The sequence below is a fragment of the Colossoma macropomum genome, unplaced genomic scaffold (assembly GCF_904425465.1).
Source record: "Colossoma macropomum unplaced genomic scaffold, Colossoma_macropomum, whole genome shotgun sequence".
NCBI classification, from domain to species: Eukaryota; Metazoa; Chordata; class Actinopteri; order Characiformes; family Serrasalmidae; genus Colossoma; species Colossoma macropomum.
Window position 1 is genome coordinate 20,733,335 of NW_023494804.1, and position 15,527 is coordinate 20,748,861.

The 15,527-nt window shown below is 38.2% G+C and overlaps 1 protein-coding gene across 1 annotated transcript; it reads right to left on the reverse strand.

Moving 5' to 3' along the window:
* Positions 1-832: 832 nt before the first annotated feature.
* LOC118824350 (coiled-coil domain-containing protein 18-like) lies at positions 833-1,778 on the reverse strand. The gene has a single exon (XM_036594440.1). It carries the CDS (start codon positions 1,776-1,778, stop codon positions 876-878), a length of 903 nt encoding a protein of 300 aa, XP_036450333.1. The 3' UTR covers positions 833-875.
* Positions 1,779-15,527: the final 13,749 nt, after the last annotated feature.

The window sequence follows — 15,527 nt, forward strand, 5'->3', positions numbered from 1 at the left end:
GCTTAATTTAGATCTTAACTGTGACGCAGAATGAAATAAATGGATTTAATGCACTTATTTAACTGAAAAGTCCAGAATCAAATAGTTGGGTTTGTTTCATTTCCTCTGTAAATGAGTATATGTCTATAGATATAGCTTGAATTAATGATTGAATTTATTCATTTATTTGTTTGCTTGTTTGTTCATAGTTTAATTCTGTGGCTAATTTGGATTTAGACTGGTTTAGTAAAAAATAACAGTTCATTCATTCTAAATATGCATTTAATAACACATGCAAACTTATAACACTTAAGTAAATACACATTACGTGTCATAAATAAATTCACATGCAGTGAGTAAATGCAATTAAATGCACTTGTAAAATTTGTATTGAATTGCATTTAATTACTGAGCAAAAAGCACTCATTTACCTGAAAATACATATCCAAGCACAAAGAGTCCATTAACTCCTATTTATCTAATTATTCATTAATACTATTATTCAGTTTAAATTAGATTATCTATTGTTTTGATTTAAAAATTAGAATCAAAAACAGTTCATTTCACGCGAACACAGTTAATTTGTATTATATAATAATTTTTATATGTGCACAAAAACACACACACACACACACACACATATATATATCATATATATATATATATATATATATATATATATATATATATATATATATGTACACAAAGTGCACACTATACAAACATATACTATACTATACTATAACTTAATATATGTAATATGTATTATATATGAATAAATTGAATTGTATTTGTATGCAAGCTGAATTATATATATATATTGTTTGTGTAAAAATGAGACTCAAACAGTTCATCAGCTTTAAGCATGTTTTTATTGAGTCATTTGGTGTTGAACTTTAGATCGGTGGAGGTTCAGTGAATGTAAGAGTGCAGTAAGGCTCGATGACAGACCTCACAGCATCCTGCAGGAGCTCGCTGCACTGAACGCCTGATGCCTCACTGCACGCTGGCACGGTGGAGACGACGGAGCACAGGAGAAACAGGAGCGTCAGAGCAAAGCTCATCACGCAGATCAACACGTTTCTCCATGCCAAACCACGTCTCTTCCTCGTCTTCTCCTCCAGCTTCTTCTCCTTCATCTTCTCCACCTCATGTGGTGCCATCTCCTCAGCGATAGAGGGCGCTGTTCTCTCAGAAGCCGAGGCAGCAATGCGCTCCTCCAAAGCCTTTATTTTCTCCTGGTCCGCCTGGATGTGAGCGGCGTAATTCTCTGCTATTGACTTCAGTTTGTCAATGCGCGAGTTCTTCTTCAAAAGTTCCTCTTCTGCCTCTTTTATGGCCGCTCTTTTCTCCGCCAGGCGGCGCTGAAGCCCGGATCTCTTTCGGTTTATATCATGTATTTCTTCTAAATGTCTCTCTCTGTCTTCTTTGGACTGAGTCAGGCTGTCAGTGAGGGAGGCGCGTTCATTCTCCAGGCGCTCGTTCTCCTTCTCCACTTCTTCCTTCTGTGCCCTGAGCTCCAGCTCTGAGACTTTCTCTTGCCGGAGAGCCTCGTGCGAGCTCGGGGTTTCTTTCAGCAGCTGCTCGTGATCCTCCGTGATCACCTGCAGGTGTCTCACCTTCTGCTTCAGCACCCTGTTCTCTTCCCGCAGGGAGTCACTGATCTCCTCCACAGAGTCACAGGCATCCAGAAGCTCCTCTTTTTCCCTCTGGAACTCCGTCTTCAGGCTCTGCAGCCGTGAGACCGTGTAGGCACTTTGTGCCTCTTTCTCTTCGCACTGGTTGTTCGCGTGTTGCATGATTGCAATAATGAGCGTATTGTAGGTCTGCACCCCCTTATATAGGCTCACCTATGACGTCATCGACGGTACGTGACGTCACAAACACTGACGTCACAAGTGCTAATGACGTCACTCACAGTGTCCCCCACACATAAATGCGCGTATATATATATATATATATATATATATATATATATATATACACGTGATCTATGACGTCACGCACACACAATTGACTGTTTACATATATGAAATATCAGAAAATCATACATATAAACAAATGACCATGTATACACATGTGTCTCTATGTATTTATACATCTTCATATGTTTCAGCTAATTTGTAGGAAGCTGTAAAAAATGATATTTGCAGAAGTCGATGGCACGTTTTATATTTGATGTTTTGTTCTTTCCACTATATTAAACTCAGCAGGTAAATAGACATTGTGCACTAAAATTGGCTGAAAAATGCCATATTTAAGTTTCTTCTATGTAGATGATGTTTTAACTGAAATCACTTGTGCTGGTAATAGAAGTTAAAGTCTCAGGGAAAACAGAATATATTATTAAAATGACAGAACTTCACACAACAGTGCAGTTAGGCTGAAATGTGTGAAATGGGCTCCACACAGGAGCATCACTAGAGATTTGTGGATAGGAGGCTAAGCCAAGGGGCTCTAAGGACACAGTACATCTGTCTCTCTGTAGATTTTATTAAGCACTGATTTAGTTTGACTTACATACTACAAGCCTTATTCCAAAAAAGTTAGTACAGTAGGTAAAATGCAAATAATAGCGGAAAGCAGTGAATTATTAATGCACTTTAATCTATATTTGAAAATTACAGTAAAAATACAAGATGTGTGATGTTTTATCTTATTAGCTTCATTATTGTTTATAAACATTCTGAAACTGAAACCACAGGTTTCTAAAAAAATTGGTACAGGAGCAATTTAAGACTAGGAACACTGTGAAATGACGGGACAGGAAGCAGCTCACTGCCCTCGTTGGCACTGGCTCATCGGTGTCACTGCTACATCCAGCCGTGCTCAAATAGAAACAGCCGAAGTCATGAGGGTGGTCCGCATGCACACGAAGAGGAGTCAGATTCTTTATCCTTCAGCTCGTCAACAAATGCACATGTACAGCTGTCCATGAGGGGGGCTCAAAGCACGATTCGTATTCACGACAGTGGTGTAAAAGTGAAATACACTCCAAAACTGTAGGGGGAGCCCAAGAGAAAAAAATAACAATTCTCTCATAATGCTCATTAGTCGGTGTCATGCTGCTTATGCCCATGTAAGGAACTCCGGGTCTAAAGGAATTTCTCTATGAGAAGAATGAATGTAGTATTTGAAAGCTGCCTCTGTTGCATCCTGTGATAATCAGAAATGTTCCAAAGCTGATACGTTTTGTCATATGAATATTACGAGATCGTTAAAGAGTCGAAATGTGAATATTGCTACATGTAAGCTAATGCTACTGTGCACTGAATTGATGTCATTAAACTGGCAGCCTCCTTTAAAACCATGCAAACCAGCACACTTTGCCAGTATAGTAGCACATTTCCATGTACAGAATGAGGGCAGATGAAAAGAAGCCAAAACAAAAGAAACAGGTTCCTCTGGAGTTTACTGTTCTTCATCTGATACTCAGTGAAACACAACACATCTTTCCATTCTGTACATAGCTTGATTTGAAAAGCTCTGCAAACGTACCTGCACTCAGGTTAATTCAGTACAGACTCAGCCTAATATTACTGATGACCCCCTGATAACCTGATTTAGGCTGTAGAGTCCAATATTAACAAACTAGCTACAGGACTGAATTCGAGTAAACATCCGACTGAAAACTGTTGGTACATTAAACAAACCAAGGATTACTCAGCAAATGCGTTTTAAAGCCTCTCAAAGTTTTTCAGAAGCAATGTGAAATGAATACAGGTAACAAATGTGGTCCAGCTTTGGCCGATATACTGTAACATGAGTAGAACTAACAGATGTGGCCCAGATCTGGCTCGTATACTCTAAAGTGAGTAGAAGTAAGGGATCTGGCCCAGCTCTGGCCCATATATTATAAACTAGGGGTCCAATGATTATTTGACTTAGTCAACTAAAATCGACAACCAAATTAGTTGGCACCTAATTTAATACTAGTTGGTGACGTCATCATGCGTGTTTCTCGTGCTAACTAGGAACGTTTTGACATTACAGCTTACAGGAAAGTTAACAAAAGCAGGATGGCAGCCTCAAGAACAAAACATGTGGGAGCATTTCACACTTAACTGACCTTAGCTGGAATGGGAGCACATCCTTCATGTTGGAGAATCTGAAGAAAAAACATGTTGTCTCACTGGATAAAGAATATACATCTCTGTAAGATAGTTGTGCTAGCTAGCTAGTTAGCTAATGTTAAAAGCTGTCTTATTTCATGTTTTGGGCTGTAAAATCATCTATTTAGAAATGCATGTTCTCTGGAATCGTTAATGAAGTTGGAACGGAGAAGCAAGAAACTATTATTCAGAAAGACCCTGTTCACTTTCCAAACAACGATTACAGTTTTAAACATTGCATCGTTGTCTTAACATCAAGGCCAGCAGTGCGTTCAAATTTGGCAAGCACAGGAGAACATTTCCAAACAGCTTTCTGTTCACCTTGAGTTCTCTGTGAATGTTTGCCATCACTCTCAGTTTTATGAGGTAGTTCTCTGTGAACATACAGACATACATACAGGGGAGTTGGGTCAAGGGTTACCGTTGAAATGAAAAGTTTGCAACAAACATTCGCCACAGGCAGGTGTTGCTCTATGAGTGTTGCTCATAGATATACATACATAGATGCCATGTTTGGTTCAGCCAGGCACGTCAAGAGCGTCGCCATTTTGGGGTGGTCACCTTCACTGCTAGAGTGCCTTCAGTATCATTACAGAGCGGCAGTTCATGAAAAGTACTGCTCAAATTATATTATTCCAAGAATATTGAACTCAGAAAGTGGAATAAGATCGTATAATGGAGAGAACGCCGTGATCCAGACTCATGTTTGTGTGTAGATATGGCTGTGTGGTTGGTGAAGCATAGAGAACCTGTTAGTGTGACTAAGGGAAATGATTTAGTTTTGTTATATTTTATTGTTGCTACTTTGCACATTCTTGATTTTAAATTTTGACAGGAAAAAGCTGTTGTTTTATTTATCTTTTGAATTAGGAGGAAAGTTCATTCAACAGTGAATTTTTTAAAATAAGGTGTTCACCTTTATGGTCTCCATTGTTAGTTAGCAAATGCATAAAACAACCTCACGCTACAGGCTGATAGCTACAAAAGGTTTATTCAGTAATCAAATTATTCACAATCCAAATAATCGATTTTCCATTTCAATAATCGGTAAATTATTTGACTATCAAAATAGTCATTTGTTGCAGCACTACTGTAAAGTGTGTAAATTTAATGGCTGTGGTCCAGATCTGGCCCACACACTGTAAAGTGAGCATATTTAAAAGGTGTGGTCCAGATCTGGCTCATATATGGCACACAGTTATGGCTGAGTACCCACCTTAGTCTCCAGCCCAGATGTGGCCCTGCAGGATGCCACACTCATTTACTGCAGAACATGCAAATATTAGTAATGTTTCTTCTTAATAATCAATACATTTCAGAATGAAAGCTCCATTTTGAATAATGGAATAAATGCAATAATAATGGATTAATGGATTAAATAAAAACAGTCAATGAATGAAGGAAAAAAGGCTTCATCTCTGTTGTAGGTCATTGTCTGCAGTGTGTAGATCTTCAAGGACATACACAGCTGTCTTTCCTGCACACCGTCTGCCTTGAGTCAAAGAGTACTATGTTTTCCACATTCCTACATTTTTTACAATATTTCTGCACAAATTTTAAACCATGGCTGACAAAAAAATTTTGAATGGAGAGCAGAGGCCTCTAACATCTTCCTTGAAGCACTTTTTAGAGATTTTATTTTGAATCAGAGATAACAAAAAAGTCTGAAAATGATACTTAAGTATAATTATACTTAAGGTCTATGAAATAAAAACAGTCATGTATGTCCCTAAAGTATAGGTGTCAAACCATTCAGTGTGCCTTTATAACATACGTACATGTATGAGATCAAGCCAACTGTGCATGAGAGGGACTGGTTCTCAATGTAACCTGATAAACAGCCACATTTTCTGATTCTGTATGTAATAATTAGTATGAGTACTGGAGGATTTTTGCCACAGTAAACAAATACAAAACTGGATAAACTGCTACTGTTACTAATGATTTTAAAAACACAATTTTATCCTACAATATGTTAAACATTCAGCAAGATGTGGGTCTCTAAACCCATCTATGGGTTTCGGAACTGATAGGAACTTTTAACCGCTTCCATCACCAGCTTATGTGGGTATATTATGATTGTAATGCTTTGTTTTGCATACATTCATTTTCACCAGTGCAGAAAGCCTAAATAATAAAAAGCAAAAACATTTACAATTTACAGTGTTTATTGTTCATCACAATTATAAACATTTTCAAAGTACAAAAATAATTAATGAACAAAGCAAATACACAAAACAGAAATATTTTGGTCTGTTGTAGATGAAACTCATACAATGATTAATGAATACACAAGTTAAAACAAGCAATATTTGTTAGTAAAAGCTAGAGGCAACTGGCGGTTGGCATTTCCTCCGAGCAGATCAAAAAGATGTGGTGGCGCTACACAGGACTCAGAGGAGGCCTGTGCTACCCTTTGCCCTCCTAGAGCTGTTGGTATCGTGTGATTGGGGGAGTCCTAAGTAAGAGGTAGAATTGGAGACGACTAAATTGGGGAGAAAATAGGGGGGACATCCAAAAAAAAAAACAAAAGAAAACTAAAAGCAATTAAAATTCTTACATATAATAGTATGCTTTTTTAAAACTACATTAGCTATAGTAATATATAATAAATAACAGGTTTGAAGTAATTTGTTTTTCAAAGATCTAATTAAAATATTGGATAGTAACAGTTAGTCGGTGGCCTTAAAATAATAATAATAGTAATAATAATAATAATATTAATAATGCTTTGAAAATACTTATTGTAAAGTAAAAACTTGGCACAAATGAACATTCCTAAATTTTTTTTACATCAATCAAAACCTGTCCACTTCCTGACGCCTGAGGAATTCAGCTATCATTTCTTCTTTATCGGATTTCACAGATAACACAGTTTTTGTGTCAAACTGTACAACAAACCCCTGATTGTGTTGCTCACTTTGGAAGTTGTTCCACTGTAAGCAGTCACAGAACTCCAATAACAGCTTGTCCGGAATAGATGGTTTTACTTTAGAAACTGAATACTGAGGCAAGAACTCCACAACTGCAAGCTCTGTAAACATTGAGGAAGTTTTTGTTTTAGCCAACATTAAGAAACCCAGAATCAAAATTAAGCTACTTACAGGTCAAACTAATGTAGCTAAAGCACTCCTGACAGTCGACGCTCATATGAACTAAATAACGCCTCACAACACAACACGCTAGCTTAGAGCTAACCCACTAGCTCCATGCTAACGTGCTAACCGCGAACTAGCGTGCTGACCGCGAACTTACGCACAATGTCGTTATGACAACACTTGAAAAGTACAGGCTTTTACTTTAAAATCCTCAGAGTAATTAGATAACATTAGCTCGCAGTTAACATTTTAGCATGGAGCTAGAGCATTAGCTCAGGTTAGCGCGTTAGCTCCAAGCAACCGTGAGCTAACTTAGCTAATTACTCTGAACATTTAAAAGGAATAAGTTACTAAGCCAGTTTATTAACCTAGCTAGCATGTGCTTTTGAAGTGTTATGACATAATAGTATTGTAAGCTATAGTTATAACTTCATTTTCCATACTGGAACCTTTGAATTTTAAATAGTGTCTCATTGAACTAAACAATGTGCTTTTTTAATTACTTACCTTCTTAATGCCCTTTTCTACTTGTCATCTCTTCAAATCTGCCTGCTGGCTTCCCCATTTAAAATAATGAACTTGGGCAAGAAAATCCATCAAATGAGGTTTGTAACCCTTAAATGGCGAGCGCAGCTGTTTTCTGTAACTTCAGTAATGGACAACTTATGCCAGACTTGGGCCAAGAGTAACAAGGCATAAATCAACCAAGGATTTATCTGCCACAACATAAAGGTGTGGCTCGCTACTTCATCCACATTGTTGGGCCACAACTTTCATGCCAGAATTGGCCCTTAGATATAGAGTTAAAACGAAAGACAGCTGTCCAGCATCTGGCCCAATTCTGGCTCCCATGCCTAATATCTATCCAGAAGTCAACCAACACTTGCAGATGTAAGTCAGAATTGGCCCTTAAACATAGATATGAGTTAAAACGATACACAGCTGTCCAACATCTGGCCCAATTCTGGCTCCCATGCCTAATATCTATCCAGAAGTCAACCAACACTCCCACATGTGAGCTAGAATTGGCCATAACTCTCGGCTATCTGGGTATTGTTGTTGTTGTTGTTTTCCATTTTTAACATACAGATTTAGATTTCTGAAGTGCTCTCATGATCAACATATAATGAAATGCTAATTAAAATAATAATTATGATCATATTTATAAGGTGGAATGTTGAAGTTAAAATTTCAGCATTGATTAATAGGTATTTTGTTAATCTTTTCAGAACCATTTAACACTCAACATTGTTTCAACATTTTTTCAACATTGGAACAACTGACATTATGTCAACCATATTTCGGCACTGAATGTCAGCCAGGTGCCAGGTGGGATATTGCAGGTCAGGTATGTACCAAAAGAGTGCCAAAGGAATTTGTGAGTTTGTTCATGCTGGGTGCCAGCTCAGAACCCAGATAACGGATCCCATGTTGATCTTATACGGACCAGGACAATTTATCACAGGTCCACTTTAAATACGTTACATAAACACTAAAGCAATTTAGCAGATCTGGATCAGCAGTACACCACCCCCTAACCCTCATCCTGCCTCAAACCACGTAAAATCTCAGAAGAAAAATTATTTTTGAAGTGGGATTTAAAAGTTGGACAAACTAATGGAGAGGACGATGCAATTTCCTCTGCGTGAGACCGGTACCCTGACAGCAAACCTAAGATCAACTTTTATTTTCATCATGGATCTGGGGACAGTAAGCAGTGTGAGGCAAGAGGATCTAAGAGGCCGTACCAGAGTGTAGAGTTTAGAGTTAGTGCTAAGCTAAGAAGTGCTTTATCAACAGGACCACACAACACCTGCTGTAACCCAAGTCCAGCCCGACTTATGTGCCATGTGCCGTAAGTGCCAGATTAGGCCCAAATGTCACTGCTATCTGTGTTAATATCAATTATGAATATTTAGAGGTGACAAGTATTTTAGCTAGATCGTTGTCATAGTATTTTAATAACTTTGACATATGTGTGTGTGTGTGTGTGTGTTACTTATTGTTTTGCATAGTTATATTTACAGTTAATTTATAGTTAAAATTGCTCTGAATATAATCTGAATAACAATTCTCCCATAATGCTGCTTGAAGCAATGACCTTCATATTAACCAGTCATTGAAAAAACAGCTACATTTTCTTACTGTAATGACCAGAAACAAGGTTCCTCAGAAAGACCTGCTCACATTTTACTCCAAATTAGTTGTAGACCATGTTTGGAATATGCTGGTGTTTTATTTGTGGGATATACAAACAAACAAGAGCTTGCTTTAGAATATGTCCAGTAAACATCTGTCAATGTTATGGCAAAATCTGATTCTGCTCCAGTCCTTCCCAAACTGCAGTCAGGACAATAAAAACTTGTAAATGACATGTTTGCATTCGACCGTCCTTTGAATGACTTAATAGGTAATTTGTCCCCACTTTGCTGCAGTAGCAGCCTCCACTCTTCTGGGAAGGTTTTATGTTGGAACATTGTTATAATATATATTCATTCTGTGTCGTAACAGCAAGTGAGCATCCAAATGTGGTGTCACATCGCATCGCCAGTCTGTCAGGATGTCTGCACTGCGCTGTAAAAAATGAAAAGTCAGCTCAACTTTATATTTCAACAACTTCAAAATTATGTGTCTCTAGTACTAAGATTTTGTTCGATTGAATAAAATTAACATTTTAAAGTATTATTTCTCAAATTCTTTGTTCAAGTCACAAGGGTCAACTGCATGCTGCTTGGGTCAACAAATGTAAGCTGGATTTTTTATAATATTTTAATTGACAAGCATTACTGCAAGATCTAACAGACTGAGAAGCAGTGGACTTCTAAAAATCAATTATCGATAGTTATAATTCTCAAGTGTTTTTGCTAAATCATTGTCATAGTATTTTAGTACCTTTTTTTATTTTTGGATGTACTTACACTGTAATAAATGTCTCATCAGTTCAACCTAAAAAAAAAACTAAATGTGGTAGAGAGTACATTAACTAGCTTTATTCAACCTAAATTAATACTTTGAATGAATGATTCTTTCAATCAATGTAAATGTAATGTTTCTGAGTTGAATAAAATCAGTTTAATTGCTTGTTACTACATGAAGTCATTTTTGAGGTTGATGAGCCATTTTTTACAGTGTAGTTAGTTTAGTTTGTCCAGTTCAACTTTGATTGTGTGTAATAGACAGTGTTCTGCTTGTTGCGATTTTCCTTCTGCACAGTTCAGTTTTTAACTGTGATTCAGAATGAAATAAATGGATTTAATGCACTTATTTAATTGAAAAGTTCAGACTCAAATAGTCAAAGTCAAGTCAAAATTTATATATATATAGCGCTTTGTACAACAGGCATTGTCACAAAGCAGCTTTACAGAAAAATCCGGGTCCAAGCCCCCATGAGCGTCACCAAATGCGACAGTGGCAAGGAAAAACTCCCAAGAGCAATAGGAAGTAACCTTGAGACGAACAAAGACTAAAAAGGGGAACCCATCCTCCTCTGGTCGACACCGGATGGCAAACAGCATTAGTATAAAATATCAGAATACAAAAACAGGGAAAAACAGGTGAAGCAATGGTTATAATTAAAGTTTGAGTGTGTGCAGCAGCAGTATTATCAGAAAGGTCCGTTTATGCAGGTGAGGTTTGCACAGCGTTGTACAGCGAGAAGCTCCATGGTGGTCAAACCAGTCCAGAAGGCTGGCAAGCAGTGGGCACCCAATCAAGGCAGAACAAGCAACAGCGTCAGACCGCACAGGATGGGTAGTCGTTCAACTGACAAAGAAAAAGAAAACACACACACACACAGAGTTAGTTCTGTAAAGAGTGACTGATCACAGATTACAGTATCAACAGAGTGCAGCAGAGACTCCGGCAGGTGTAGTTATTACAGCCTAACTAAAAGGGAGAGCCAGATTGTAACAGAGACATGAGGGCTCCCTGAGATGTCGGCGCCCCTCCGCTCCACCGTCAGCAAACCTTGGTGAACATTCGAGAGCAGGGGGATTACGGCACCAACACTCCCAGTTTACCATAATACTCTATGACCATGAACCCTCAGATCTGCACCTTTTATCTAACAGGAAAAAATAATTACCAAAGGCTTGACTAAATAAGTAGGTTTTTAGCCTAGACTTAAAGACTGAGGCTGTGTCTGAGTCCCGAACACTGACTGGAAGATTATTCCAAAGCTGGGGGGCTTTGTATGAGAATGCTCTACCCCTGCAGTAACGTTATTACTTCTAGTTAATAACAGTAAGCCAGCGCCTTGTGATCTAAGTAGGCGTGATGGTTCATAGTATGAGAGAAGTTCACTCAGGTGCTGAGGAGCATTTTAGAGCTTTATAGGTCAGTAATAGAATTTTGTAATCGATGTGAAATTGCACTGGCAACCAGTGTAGGTTTGATAAATTGCTCTGATATGATCAGACTTTCTGGTTCTTGTGAGGATTCTGGCTGCAGCGTTCTGGACTAACTGAAGCTTGTTAAGGCTTTTGCTGGAACATCCGAACAGCAGGGCTTTACAGTAATCTAGCCTTGAGGTAATAAATGCATGAACTAGCTTTTCTGCATCCTGTAGAGACAATGCATTTCTTAATTTAGCAATATTGCGGAGATGCAGGAAAGCTATTCTAGCAATATTGATTATACGTGCATCAAAGGACAGATCAGGATTTATTGTGACACCAAGGTTTTTTACAGATGTACCTGATGCAACTAAAAAACTATCAAGTTTAAGTATTAAATTAGATAGTTCATTTCTAGCAGCTGTTGGACCAAGATGAAGAACCTCTGTTTTGAGTTGAATAGGAGAAAGTTACTCAACATCCAGTCTTTTATGTCTTTTTGTCCAGTCCTCAATCTTGTTAAGTTGGAGTTTATTACCAGGTTTCGTTGATATATATAAGTGTGTGTCAGTCTAGCAGAGCAAATTGATGTTGTGTTTACTGATAATGGTGCCCAGTGGTAGCATAATGTGAATAATATAGGTCCTGAAACAGAGCCATATTTTACTTTTGCAAGAACAGATGATTCACAAGTGATTTACATTTAAAAACTGCTAGCGATCAGTCAGGTAAGATCTGAACCAGGAAAGAACTATTCCTGTTACTTCTACAAGGTTCTCTAGTCTATCTAGTAAGATATGGTTTATCATATCAAATGCCACACTAAGATCAAGGAGGACTAGCAAAGATACATTTCCTTTGTCAGAAAATCATTTACAATTTTCACTGGTGCTGTCTCTGTATTGTGAGGTGGCCTACAGCCAGACTGAAATTTTTCATGTACATGATTCCTACGCAAACAGTATCTCAAGACAGGTCTATAATTTGATAGTTCGCAGGGATCAAGATTAGCTTTCTTAATCAGAGGTCTAATTACTGCTAGTTTAAGAGTTTTCAGAATATAGCCAAGGTTAAGAGAGGAGTTTATTATTGACAGGATAGGCTTGGCTATTTCTGGCAAAATTTCTTTGTCTAAACTTGTAGGAATTTGATCTAATATGCAAGTAGAAGATTTAGTGGAAGGAATCATTTTAACTAGCTCAGTCTGTTATGGTAAGGCAAATGATTCCAGCCTCTCTGCAGTAGTTACCCTATACTCGAGATCTGGGTAAGCTTTGTAGGGTAGAGGTTAACTGTGCGTTCTGAATTTTTTACCTGTTGTTTTTTTTTGTCCAATTTTATTACTGAAGAAATTCATTAAGTCATTGCTGCTGTAGGCTGTTAGCAAATGGGTTTCAGTAACTGTTTGGTTCTTAGAAATGTGTGTGTGTGGGTGTGTGTGTGTGTGTGTGTGTGTGTGTGTGTGTGTGTGTGTGTGTGTGGATTATCTATTGTTTGTGTAAAAATGAGACTCAAACAGTTCATCAGCTTTAAGCATGTTTTTATTGAGTCATTTGGTGTTGAACTTTAGATCGGTGGAGGTTCAGTGAATGTAAGAGTGCAGTAAGGCTCGATGACAGACCTCACAGCATCCTGCAGGAGCTCGCTGCACTGAACGCCTGATGCCTCACTGCACGCTGGCACGGTGGAGACGACGGAGCACAGGAGAAACAGGAGCGTCAGAGCAAAGCTCATCACGCAGATCAACACGTTTCTCCATGCCAAACCACGTCTCTTCCTCGTCTTCTCCTCCAGCTTCTTCTCCTTCATCTTCTCCACCTCATGTGGTGCCATCTCCTCAGCGATAGAGGGCGCTGTTCTCTCAGAAGCCGAGGCAGCAATGCGCTCCTCCAAAGCCTTTATTTTCTCCTGGTCCGCCTGGATGTGAGCGGCGTAATTCTCTGCTATTGACTTCAGTTTGTCAATGCGCGAGTTCTTCTTCAAAAGTTCCTCTTCTGCCTCTTTTATGGCCGCTCTTTTCTCCGCCAGGCGGCACTGAAGCCCGGATCTCTTTCGGTTTATATCATGTATTTCTTCTAAATGTCTCTCTCTGTCTTCTTTGGACTGAGTCAGGCTGTCAGTGAGGGAGGCGCGTTCATTCTCCAGGCGCTCGTTCTCCTTCTCCACTTCTTCCTTCTGTGCCCTGAGCTCCAGCTCTGAGACTTTCTCTTGCCGGAGAGCCTCGTGCGAGCTCGGGTGTTTCTTTCAGCAGCTGCTCGTGATCCTCCGTGATCACCTGCAGGTGTCTCACCTTCTGCTTCAGCACCCTGTTCTCTTCCCGCAGGGAGTCACTGATCTCCTCCACAGAGTCACAGGCATCCAGAAGCTCCTCTTTTTCCCTCTGGAAGTCCGTCTTCAGGCTCTGCAGCCGTGAGACCGTGTAGGCACTTTGTGCCTCTTTCTCTTCGCACTGGTTGCTCGCGTGCTGCATGATTGCAATAATGAGCGTATTGTAGGTCTGCACCCCCTTATATAGGCTCACCTATGACGTCATCGACCTTGTGTGACGTCACAAACACTGACGTCACCGGCTGCTGATGACGTCACGGTGCCTCCACGGCGTAGTATGTATACACATACGAGTCTCTATATTTATACATCTTCATAGGTTTCAGCTAATTTGTAGGAAACTGTAAAAAATGAAGAATTTTCAGATGATATTTGCAGAAGTTGATGGCACGTTTTATATTTGATGTTTTGTTCTTTCCACTACATTAAACTAAGCAAATAAATAGATAGATAAAAAGAAATTGTGCACTAAAGTTGGCTGAAAAATGCCATATTTAAGTTTGTTCTGTGTAGACAATGTTAAATCAGTTGTGCTGGTAATAGAAGTTTCAGGGAAAACAGAATATATTATTAAAATTGCAGAACTTCACAACAGTGCAATTAGGGTGAAATGGGCTCCACACACGAGCATCACTAGAGATTTATGGGTAGGAGACCTTATTGCTTTATTGACCTAAGTGCATGATCTTAGAAAGAATCATTTCTCAGAATTATGTAGGACAAATAAGAATGAAGCTAATAATATTCACAAAATATAAAGATTGATGAGTAAAGAATTACCTACATGACAAAGATTTAGATGTCACTTGCCCCTGCAAAATATACTCAAATACTCTTTATGTTGTTTCATCATCATTCCAGTCTAATTGTTCTAATTCTCCTTCAGAAAAAATGTTAATGATGAAGATTATCAGTGCAAAATTGTATTGTTTTGCTTCTAACAATCAATCAATGAAACAATCAATGAAATTTCTAAATGCATTGATTATTTTTGTGTATAATTTTGGAAATTGCTTAATATACTACTAACCCATTCCTAAGGCACTTTGAAAGGCAGCCTAATGTCTGTGAGACACACAGAAGCTCAAAAGGAATCAGACTCTACTCTTGGGTTCACTATTCATTATGATATTATCACATTAAATATGATTCACTGTATATGTTGTTAAACATTTTATTACATATGTCTTATGATAAAATTTGTAACACTAAAAATAATAATAAAATAATAAAAACGAGTTTTACAAGCCTATAATACTTACCAGAAAATCTGTGTTATTATTATATAATTTTTTTAATTCAGTGAATGTAAAAAAGTAGTAAAGTCTTCAACAAATAAGTTAACAATATGAGGTTGAGCTAATTTGTCAAGATTTATGAATGTTACATTGTCAAAAAAGCAGAAAAGATTAAACTTTTTTATATAGCATACCATCAATAAATTGACTTTGGAGTTCCAGTTTTCCCCTTTCTCTGCATTTCTTAGATAGGACAGTGACCACCTAAATGATGTAATTACTGATATGGAGTTAAATAATGCATGTAGATGGGTCATATGTAAAGGCCAGCCTACATAAATAGAATGCCTTCATATATGCCTTCAATATGTGAGACAGTATATACCCACATGCCTTCTCCTAGGTCAGCATCTCATGTTTAATCAGTTCTATGTCAGA